Source organism: Chiloscyllium plagiosum, chromosome 22 (assembly GCF_004010195.1).
Source record: "Chiloscyllium plagiosum isolate BGI_BamShark_2017 chromosome 22, ASM401019v2, whole genome shotgun sequence".
Lineage (NCBI taxonomy): Eukaryota > Metazoa > Chordata > Chondrichthyes > Orectolobiformes > Hemiscylliidae > Chiloscyllium > Chiloscyllium plagiosum.
Window position 1 is genome coordinate 28,676,481 of NC_057731.1, and position 11,424 is coordinate 28,687,904.

Consider the following 11,424-nt stretch of genomic DNA (forward strand, 5'->3'; position numbering starts at 1 on the left):
TCCTCGGACTCAGCACCGCCTTCTTGACCTGCAATCTTCTTCCCGATCTCTCCGCCCCCACCCCCTCTCCGGCCTATCATCTTCACCTTGACCTCCTTCCACCTATCGCATTCCCAATGCCCCTCCGCCAAGTCCGTCCTCCCTACCTTTTATCTTAGCCTGCTTGGCACACCTTCTTCATTCCTGAAGAAGGGCTTATGCCCCGAAACGTCGATTCTCCTGCTCCTTGCATGCTGCCTGACTTGCTGCGCTTTTCCAGCAACACATTTTTCAGCTCTGATCTCCAGCAGTTGCAGTCCTCACTTTCTCCTAGTTTTAGTGAACATCCTACTTCTGACTTTATGATGGTGGGAAGATCTTGGATCAAAGCTGAAGATAGTTGGCCCAAGATCACTATGCTGATGAACCCCTGCAGAAACGTACTGGGACTAAGGTGATTTAATTCCAACAACCACAGCCATCTACATTTGCACGGTGTATGACTGCAGTCTGTGGAGTCTATACTACATAATTTCCATTGATTTCAATTTTTTTTTGTGCTTACATGGTTAAATGCTGGATTGACATAGAGGATAATCACTTAGTATTAATTAATTTACTAATCATTTAATAATTACAGTCCTAATGACTGACGGTCCATGTTCTATCAAACAATTAGAGTGGGTAACATGTCACTTATATGCAACCATCTTGTGCTTGCAAACATCAGAAGAATATATCCACCACTAGAAGTGATTCTGCTTTTTGATATCATTTCATAAAAAGTCCAGACAGCACTGAAAGGTACACCACAAATCAATTTAAGATCATCAGCCGGGCCTGCAGAATGATCCTTTTGCATGTGCTTGAAGCTACCTTACGTAATTACTCAGGATCCTGCTTTATGTAAACAAAAGGAATTTGTAAATACTGTTACCTTTTCCAAAACAGGGTCACGGAGACAGCTAAATTCTGCATGCTCTGCCCAGTAAGAATCTATCACCTAGTCTAAGAATTAAGATTGATTGCTAATTATTCTTGTTGCATCGCCTTGCCAAATATGACCCAGCCAATTTACACCTCTTCTCATCTGTATAAAATGGTGTCTCTTTACTTCAAGTCTACTTCTTGATGTTCTAGTCCCGAGGAGTGCAAGACAAAAAGCTTCAACTTCTTATCTCCTTTTACCAATATTTAAGTTCTATCCTATGAGCATATATTTACAAACTTATGACTGTTTCAAAGAGTCCAAAACATCCACATCTCTGTAGTTAAAATATATGATTTATATTGTGAAATAATGAGAAATTAAACAAGAGTGAGAGCGAAGGAGGACTTGGTGCAGAAGACAATGTAGATAGGGAGGCTTTGGTTAGTTTTAATTCTTGCACAATGTACTGACATAGAAACTATTAAGGAAGTTTAATGTCCAACATAGTTGAAACTATTTATTCTGGTCCTGATAAAAATAAGCAACTAATAAATTAATGCCAGCAATGTAATTACATTAATATCATGTACAGTCATCATCATTTGGCAAATAATAGAGTGGAATATATCTAATGGCTAATACACACACTGGGATCTTATTAACACAGCGCACATACTATTTCTCTGCATGCCCATTGTGGTTTTCTTAATGAATCTCCTTTTTCTAATTTAGTTGCAGGAAACAATCCATTCAGGAATAATTAACACACTCAGATACTGCAATGGGAAACTAATTGGTTGTATTTTAAGAAAATCCTGCTTGATGAGAAATTAAACAGGAGACTGATCATCACCATCAGATATACAGGTCTGTACATTGGTGTTGATTGCTACTAGGGTCACCTACCAAGTAACAGAAATATTTGGAATTCCCTGCATTTATGATACTTGTCTTTGTATGAAGTCTTGAAATAAATGAATCTAAAAAATGGAAACACAAGTAACACTAAAAATGCCAATTACATTTTTGATGACAGCAATATCAGTAACAGGAAAGTTTACAATACAAACAAATGACATTGATTTCTGAAAGATGCATTTCATAAAATGGTACAGTGTAAGTAAATATTTCTTTGCCAGATGAGAAATACAATGTACATATGTAACTACTTATAATGAGCAACAATGCTACAGGATCTGCTGTTCTGGAAATCCAGTCAGCAAGGTTTTAAGCTTGACTGGAAGTGATAATATAATTTTACATGTTTTATTATAACATTGAGTATAGGAGTTGGGAGGTCATTTTACGGCTGTGCAGGACATTGGTTAGGCTACTTTTGGAATATTGTGTGCAATTCTTGTCTCCCTCCTATACGAAGGAAATTGTGAAACTTGAAAAGGTTCAGAAAAGACTTAGAAGGATGTGCCAGGTTTGGAGAGTTTGAGCTATAGAGAGAGGAGGAATAGGCTGGTGCTATTTTCTTTGGAGCGTCAGAGGCTGAGGTGTGACGTTATAGAGGTTTATAAAATCATAAGGGACATGGATAGGATAAATAGACAAGGTCTTTTCCCGAGGGGAAGGGAGTCCAGAGCTAGAGGACATAGGTTTAGGGTAACAGGGGAAAGATTTATAAGGGACCTAAGGGGTAACCTTTTTCCATGCAGAGGGTGGTGCATGTCTGGAATGCCAGAGGAAGTGGTGGAAGTGGTTATATTTGCAACATATAAAAGTAGCACGGATGGATATATGAACAGGAAGGGTTTAGAGGGATATAGACCAAATGCTCGCAAATGTGAATGGGTTAATTTAGGATTTCTAGTCGGCATGGGGAGGTTGGACCAAAGAGTCTGTTTCTGTGCTCGATGACTCTATGTGAGATCTATTTGAATGAACAAGTTGGAATAGTTATCACAAATTTGAAAACGGATGCAAAAGAATTTCCCAAGGTTTCCTGCCCATGTCAACAGATTTATGTATCTTTCTGATTTATTACATGCCTATGATAGCGAGTTTTCTGGTAAAATGGCAATGATTTGTTCTGTTTAATTTTTTTTGAAAAGTAGGAAATGGAGACTTCAGGAGCCTGTAAATATTTGTAGTTGGGAATAAATTAGCATTTATGAAGGCTCTAACATATAGTTGATGGAAAGTAAGAAACATCAAAATAACAACATTTATGAGTTATAAAATCAAAAACTCATGCAATTGTAAAGAACGGTTTAATGTGAATTACTGTATAACATAATTTACTACCTGCAGTTTTATTATTAAGTCATATCCAAAGTGACTGATGCTTCTACTTTGCTGTATCAAATTAATGCACATCGTTCTAACATGTTAGGCAATGTATAATAGATGTGTGTATATATATAAATATATATTTGTACATGTGGTGCAAGTGAGCACGTGAGATGTATGACATCAGGACTATCAGTAACAGATAACGATTATGCAGCAGTAGCTTTGTAACTGAGTAGCTAAAAGTGAAATCAAGTAGAATTAATTAATTAATTGTAAGAAATAAACATTGCTGTGAACTGGGCCTTTATCCGCAATTCAATAAATGTTGTTTCATGTTCAATCTAACAAGTCTTTAATTTTATTGTTTTTAATTAAACTAAATCAAAGTAAACCCTTAGTTGCTGAAAAGAATGGGCTTCATTTCACACTTCCTGGTTGATTAAAAATAATGTTCTACTTGTTTTTTGTTAACTGTTTTAACAATCTGATCTCTCAACTACCTAGCAAAGCTTTCAGATTTCTCTCAAAGTGGATGTGAGATAGCACGAAATATATGTTTTTCTCTCTATTTCAAACTCCAGTCATTACGTTGCATCTTATTTCACATTCACCATCTTCAAATGAATGCAGTTCAACATGGAACATTTTTTTTGACTGATGAAGTGGCTTACCTTCAATATGATGTATTTAGCAGGCTGGTTGACATGCCATTTTTCTTCTAATTCCAACTCATATCAGGAAATTCCAATTAAGAGTAATGTTTGGTTGCTAAAGGCTTAAGAATAGATTTGTTCTGTGGACCTGTCAGTGAATACTTGTTTAAAGCACTCTACTAACATTTTAATTTGATAACACAGTCAGAAATATATCCAATGCATTGGAGTAAAGTTATATTTCACAGTTGTTTCTTAGCTTTCGTAATTCATAATGTAGTGGCCGTAACAATGTCAGCCAGGTTGACATCATAGAATATGAATTCCCTGATTAGAGCTGTTAATCGTGTCCAATCAGGGACCCATGGCTAACAGATAAGGACAGGAGCATCCACCTGCACACACACATGGGCAGTTAGGCGGTACTGTGGGGTTAAGAAAAAAAATAAAAAAAAAGAAAAAGAAAGGACAGGAGCATCAGATGTTCTGTTCACTCTGAGCTGTCTTTGAGGGAGCTAGATCAGTGTCAAGTATTCTCCATGTGTAAATAAAGGGCGAACTGGTGACAGGATATCGGTCTCTGTGGAGTTATTTCAAACAAAAGTAAGTGTCCACTGGCAAAAAGTAATAAAGGAATTAACAAGTATTTGCTGATTGTGGAATGTTAATTTTAAAATGTTGGAATGGAATCTGAGATCCTATAATGATAAGTTATTCAAATGTTATACAGCAATTTGGTGAAGTCATATTTGATCAAAGCATGATGCATTTAATAGCGTAAATAGCCAAAGAGAATTTCAAAATTTTATAAAAATAATTTTTGTGGAGGAGCTCAGAGTTTAGAAATTATGGAGAATATTGAAAAAGGCTATGTATCAGGCTTGTACAAAGTTGAAATGCATTCTACAAAGTTGAAATGCATTCTACAGTTAGAGTATTATGTGCAGTTCTAGGCATTTCAGTGTAGAAAATATTTCCCATAAATTAGTTATGTGCCAATTTTGGAGACTTTCATGGAGGATTTCTCTCTGTGAGCTCTCATGCGTTACCTTGTGCAAATCTCTGCTGTTCACCTCATTAAGAATACACCAGGCCTCTTTTAGGAATTGCTTTGATGCTATCTAATGCTCAGCAGCATTGGAAATGCTTGTTGTATCCATAACTTTCTGGATTTCCTGCTGCTGGCATTATATTTGAAGCCCAGTTGTGCAGCAGGGCAAATACTGCCAGCCAGGAATAGCCCTTCACAGCAGATGTAGATAGAAATAAAAAGGAAAAGCTATGGGGGCATATAGAAAATATTTCATCGTAAATAGAGTATCATATTTCCAAATATATTTGCTAATGAAATCGTCACCTGACTGATTGGCTGTCATTGTAGCTACAGCTATCAGAATGAAGCCTCAGAGCTATTTATCCTTAGCTCCACTGCTCTCTCCCTGATGCACATCATAGTCATTTTTCAATATGGAACCATTACACGTTGCAAAGCCCTCAAACATGAACAACAAGAAAAGCAAGAAACAAAAAACAACAACAAAATAAAAGCTGCATCTGCCTCTTGGAATATACAGGGCTGATTGCCTGTTGAGGAATAATCAGTTTATAATTAAAAAACGATAACTTCCCCCAACTCAGGTAAATTGGAACTGTGGGTCAATTAAGTGCTGTCTGGCTTGTTATACCCAATGCTGCAACACCATTTCATAGTGAAGATTCTGCTTGTATGTTCTTACTGTTCAAGATGCTCAAATTCCTTCTCAGAAGACTGCAGCCAAACTCACAGTTCCTCAGAGTTCATCACATCGCATTACTGCCTGACCAACTGTGCAGAGCGCACCATGAAAGAGTCTGCTGCATAATCCTATTTTGAGAATACTTCAAGGTTTTCCACCTCAAGGTATTCACTCACACCCCGACCAGACTGATCTTGCATTGTGTAAGGGATTGTGTAAGGGAGTCATGAGTCATGGTTGCAGAGGGTGGCCTTTGTCTCCAAACAGCAATCCTTGTAATGCATCTAGTCCTTTGAACTGCAATAGAAACCTGTGTTCTCTAGAATGAAGGCATCATGGCAACTTCTGGGTGAGGTACTAGGTACAGACTCTGAAGATGAGGTGAAATAATCACAAATGGCTTGTACATTGACTTAAGAAATTTTTTTCTATTGATGAAGTCAGCTGCATTGTGATGTGGCGGTCTGTAATGTGTGTACAGTCTGCAGCACATTGCACCTGTGGGAAGCCAGATACATTAACAAAGCCTACAGCCTGGCTACAGGACTAAGGAAACAAGATGAAACAGTGTGAACTTGCACAAAATGCATCGGATCAGTCTTTATATAATTGTGGTTTGAGGATTGAGAGATCCACCGAGATCCCCAGTGCATCCTTGGAGACAACTAAATGCATAAAAAAATTAACTCAGCTATCACCTTGATGGCCACCTACCTTTAAGGTGACAAACCCTACTCCAACAGATCATACATTTTTAGTGATGGTGTCTCAGAACATCCTCATTTGGCAGTGAGCTGTGTTTCACTTATCTAGAGGAAAGTACACATACAGCGCAATAGACCTTGGGCCTCCTGTACCTCTTCTGCACCCTGAGAGGGCATTCTGCTGGAACCTCTTCGTCCAGAGCCTGTTTGGCAGCATCTGGAGGTTCCTGCTAGTCCTAAACTGTCTGATGCATTTTGTTCCTCCTCAATTTCCCACTGTTATGCAGTGGCCACAGCGATGATGGCACCTACTAAGGCTGGATCTATTGTTCACATTTCTAATGAGCCTATGTGGGGAATAACAGAAACAAAGTAGCTCCTTTGTAATATGAACAGTCAGTAGGCAGTTTGCACACAAGTTACAGCTTACCATAGTGCTTGATAAAGTGGATTATGGAGAACTCCAAAAAAGGTGCACATGGACTTTTACCATAGCATATCGTATTCTGATGTACGCAGCTAACACAAATGCAGTCAGATATTCTAAGTGATGGAGGATTTCTGAATCATTGTCTCCTCCCACCCCCACCCCACTAATTTTCCAAAAGGAGCAACATTATTTCAAAGCACTTTGTTGATTATATACAATTCAATGTGAAAAGAAAACAGCTCCATGCCCTTCTGTTGGTCGTGAAACTTTGGATTGTATTTAGGAATTGTGACCCTCAGGTGACTCTAGTTACTTCTGCTTCATAGAGATGACTGTGAATATTTTACAATGACATGGTCAAGATTGCTTATGGACAAGATTTATTTTTCATATAGTTGGTCATTGCCTGTGGCTCAAATGCAGAGCTGAGATTACAACTGTCTTTAACCTATACTGTGAAAGTGCCTGATTAATGCCATTGTCCCTTGAATAGCCTCACATCGGTAACAAGTAGAGCTCATTCTCTCAGATAGAAGAAAATATTTTTACCATTCTGGATGTGTAACCCTTTTTCATATCTATTGCACACTTGCAATTGAGATTGAGGATGCATATCTACTGAATAAGTTGCAGGCTCACCTCTCAATCTAGGTGATCCTAAACTTCCATGTCTCTTTCTTCTTTACACTTTCTACTGACCTCCTCAGGTTTGAGCTTCCATATATTCCCACCAATATACCTTTTATTTAAGTCTTCATCACCCCACTTTGCGCTGAGCCAAAGGTATACAGGTTTGTTATGCAAACAGTCATTATTTACTGTTAGCCCCATTGAAGCCAGGGTCATGGGGATAGTCAATAATGCTCCTCCTGCAGTGCCCCTGCCCTCCAATGTCATATTGTCTTCCATCCTTGCATGTTGAAATCCCCCACTTCATAACTGTTCTCCTCTCCGCATATTACCTACAATCCCCACAACTGACTTCGCCAACAGCAGTAACCCCTGATAACCCCTTTGACTCTCAGTGAACAGGATTGATTGCAGCCCACCTTCTTGGCCAACTTGTAATGATAACACCAAGTTATGCAACAACATTACTGCCCCCTTTGCTGATTATTGCTGGCAAACATGACAGGCTACCTGGCTTTCTGTCTATGCTAAAATGCAAGCTAAGTCATAAGTATAAATGAGGCTGCTACTTCTTAATGAGATAGCAATGTGTAAAAATACAAGGCAAAGCATATGTTGTGGGGATCCAAGTAAGCTTAAAGTTAGTGAGAACTAAAAAAGCAAGCAAAGGTTCCTGAGATGTACTGAGATGGATGCCTGTGCTTGCATGCACACTGTTGCCCAGTTGCCTCCCTAGACAACAATTATTGGCTTGGCACAAAGAGGTCAAGGGTCAAGTCTACATAAATTAACCACTACCTTTATTAGTTTAGTTAAAACAGACATACAATTCACACCATTTGGTTAGAAAAAGGTTAACAACAAGCATGCAAATTGCACAAGGCTAAAATTTAAATGCAGAATCTTGTGAGCTATATATTCCCAGAACAGACCACAAAATAAGCCCCCGGGCCAGGCTTCTGTTCCAGGTCTTCTCTACACTTCATGGAGATTGCTTTCTGGAGTTTTCACTGACGGCACACTGAAATCCTTCAATTTTATCCTTTTCTCTTATTTTCCCAAACTGTCGTGTCTTGTTCTTGTTGGTTCCTCAGCTCAACTGAGAGTGTTGCCTTTCCACTATAGGCTCACTTCAAGGACACATGTAGGATTACCTCATTGCACCAATTAGGATTTACCCCTTTGTCATTCTTAAAGCTGAACCAGCTCAAACCGACTGAGCCAGCAGCTAGGGCTCAGCTGACTTCAGTTCACAGCTCCTGCCTTTATGTTGAGCAGCTTCTGGCCAACAACACAAAGCAGCATTGTATTGCAAGGTATTAGTGAGCTCTGAAGTACAGTGTTGAAATGATTAATTATACTATGTGTGAGTTGGAGATGTGCCAAGAAGATGTAGCGATGCTGGTCCACGTCAGATGCCCATCTCCATGGACAAAGGATGCATGCAACATGCCTGAGGTGTTGGGGAACGCTGGTCAAAATAGAGTAAAACCTCAACAAACAGAAACAGAATGCACTGGAAAAACTCAGCTCTTTTGGCAGCATCTGCAGATGGAGAAGCAGAGTTAATGCTTTGAGTCCAACATGACTCTTCATTAGAAAACTTCTACAATTGTCCCTGCTCGTGATAACCAGAATCAAATATATAGCTAACATTTATCATCTTAAATGCTTAGTTGTTTTTATTGGTTAAAAACCACTTAAAAAGGTAGTATCAATGACTTGAAATGTGAAACATAAGGCACAGTGAACAGGGTCAGAAGTCCATATTTGCACTGTGAACTGTCACTACAAATTAATCAGTATACTTCGCACGTGTAACATTTAAACAGACCATGGGTCAGCCAAGGTTGAGATTTTACACAATCTATAAACACTGAATATTACAGCACAGAAGCATTCATCCCATTTGGTCTGCTTTAATTTTGCCATACCAGTTACCAAGAATTTACTTGTTCTTTTATATCCTGTAATATTGCTCTCATTAAGTAACTTCTTTAAATGTTATCAATGATTCAAAATGTTGCAGCCCACCACTGAGTTTCACATCTCACAGTTATCAGTTTTACTTGGCAATTTGAGAACGGAGGTATCTGTAATGGGATTTCTGACTAGGTTAAGAGGACTGACAGATGCATGTGACTTCGGTTTGATGAATAATGAGATTTCAGAGACTGGGATGTGGGATAAATGATTTAAACATGCAAAACCACTGGCACTACAATTGTCTTTGTCATGAGAAAATGCGTAAGTTGAGCATTTGAGTTACAAGGTATGCCAGTGGAAGTGGATACCCTTGCCAGGCAGCCTGAGCTTGGGGGACACCATTTGAATAAAGGCAATTGTACTGCCTCACTCAGGACATATTCTGAACAGAGGGACTCTAGGTCAGTCCACAGCAAAACTCCAAAACAAAGCCAAGCCTCAGCCAAACTGTTAATACTTTCTTCAGGATCTGGGCTGGCAAGCCATTGTAATTGCTGCTGGTACTCCAACTCAAGACAGCAAAAGCATCCCACTAGACCTAAACTGAGTAAGACAAATTATTGGCCAGTATCTAGGACAGTGCACATCCTGGAAAGCCATCATATATCTGGCTTGGAACAGTCAAATTGCTTAGCAACCTTCAAATCGGAAACAATCAAAATAAATGGTTACCTGGAGGTTGATACTGGCACTGCTGTATCAGTGATTGGAGAACTAGTCTTTTACAAAATTCGGTATGGACTCCAACCCTTAAGTTTGCTCAAGACCTTGGCTAGACTGAGAAACTATACCGTGAAACGTTTACAGATTAAGGGTACAACTTGGTTCCAGTCTCAAGAGAACAGCTTGTTCAGTTACCACTGATTACAGTAAAAGGCTTGGGTACATGCTTGATCGGGTGAAATTTGTTGAGTAAGATTCACATTGATTAGCTCAACATTTTTCCATTAGAAAATGGCTGCCTGAGTGAAGTCCAAATTAAATACCTGGAAGTTTTTTCAGGAAGGTCTAGGGACTATCAAAGGAGCCAAGGCCACCCTGCATGTCGACCAGGAAGCTGTTCCGTGATTGTGCAAGGCCTGCCCACTGCCTTGTAAAAGTAGAGGCAGAAATTAGGAGGCTCAAAAGCAATAATCAAACCAGTATAGTCTGCAGAATGGACAGCACCAATCGTAGTTGATTCGTCTTTGTGGGGATTTTAAACAAATGGTAAACTGCTTCTCGCAGCTGGATAAATACCCAATCCCTTGCAGAAAGGAATTGTATGCAAAGGTGGTGGGAGGGCTTCACAAAACTGGAAACGAGCCATACGTACCTATAGTTGCGTTAAATGAGGATTCCCATAAGTATGCTACAATTACAGAGGAACCTCGATTATCCGAATACCAATCAGGGGAACCTCGATTATCCGAACGAGATGGGCGGGCACTATTCTGTTCGGATAATCGATTATTTGGTTAATCGATTAAATGCCTTTCCTCTGGGGCTTGGAGTTTTTAAAGTCTGCTCCCATTCAGGAGACTGCAGCAGCACACAGCGCACAAGTTCCCGGCTCTTCCAACCCCGTCCAACATTGCCCCCCCCGCCCGCTCCCGCCCCCACCTCAAACCCGTCCAACACCGCCCTCCAACCCCGTCCAACACCATAATTGGTAATCAGATAATCGAGGTTCCTCTATATCCGAAAATCAGATTATCCGAAGGAGATCGCGAGGTCCAGCTGGAAACATTACACCAAAGACATGTTTCCAACAGTGATCGTGTCTTTTGTTTACAGTGACTAAAGAGGCACCGTCTCCAAATAACTGTCTGCTCGCCTTCTCTCTGTCCCCACACTTTCCCTGGAGTTCTGCACAGGTGTGTACCCTAACCCCGCCCCCCCCACCTCCCCCATCCCTGGATAATCTCTCCAACATTGTCCTGCACACAGCAAAGGTGGAACCTGTCAAAACAGTGCAGTAAAATGTTGCGTGTGTGTCTGTGTGTGCTATTTGGAGACTTACCCCACACAGGCAACTGCAGCAGTCTTGTTGTTGGTGTCCAGTCCAGCTGCCCGGAGAGGGGGTGGGATGGACAGGGTTAGGGGGTGAGCAGAGGGTGGTGTTGGGGGCAGGGGCCAGTGTTGGGCGCTGGTG

At 40.1% G+C, this 11,424-nt stretch overlaps 2 protein-coding genes across 2 annotated transcripts in view; one reads left to right on the top strand and one right to left on the bottom strand.

Annotated features, from left to right (window-relative positions):
* nkx1.2la (NK1 transcription factor related 2-like,a) overlaps positions 1-2,233 on the top strand; it is a 17,510-nt gene extending 15,277 nt beyond the window's left edge. The window contains exon 3 of the mRNA XM_043712651.1: positions 1,643-2,233. Within this exon, the coding sequence (XP_043568586.1) occupies positions 1,643-1,744 (102 nt within the window). The 3' untranslated portion in view covers positions 1,745-2,233. The remainder of the gene's footprint in view (positions 1-1,642) is intronic.
* LOC122561158 (phospholysine phosphohistidine inorganic pyrophosphate phosphatase) overlaps positions 1-11,424 on the bottom strand; it is a 194,819-nt gene that overhangs the window by 177,703 nt on the left and 5,692 nt on the right. The window lies entirely within an intron of this gene.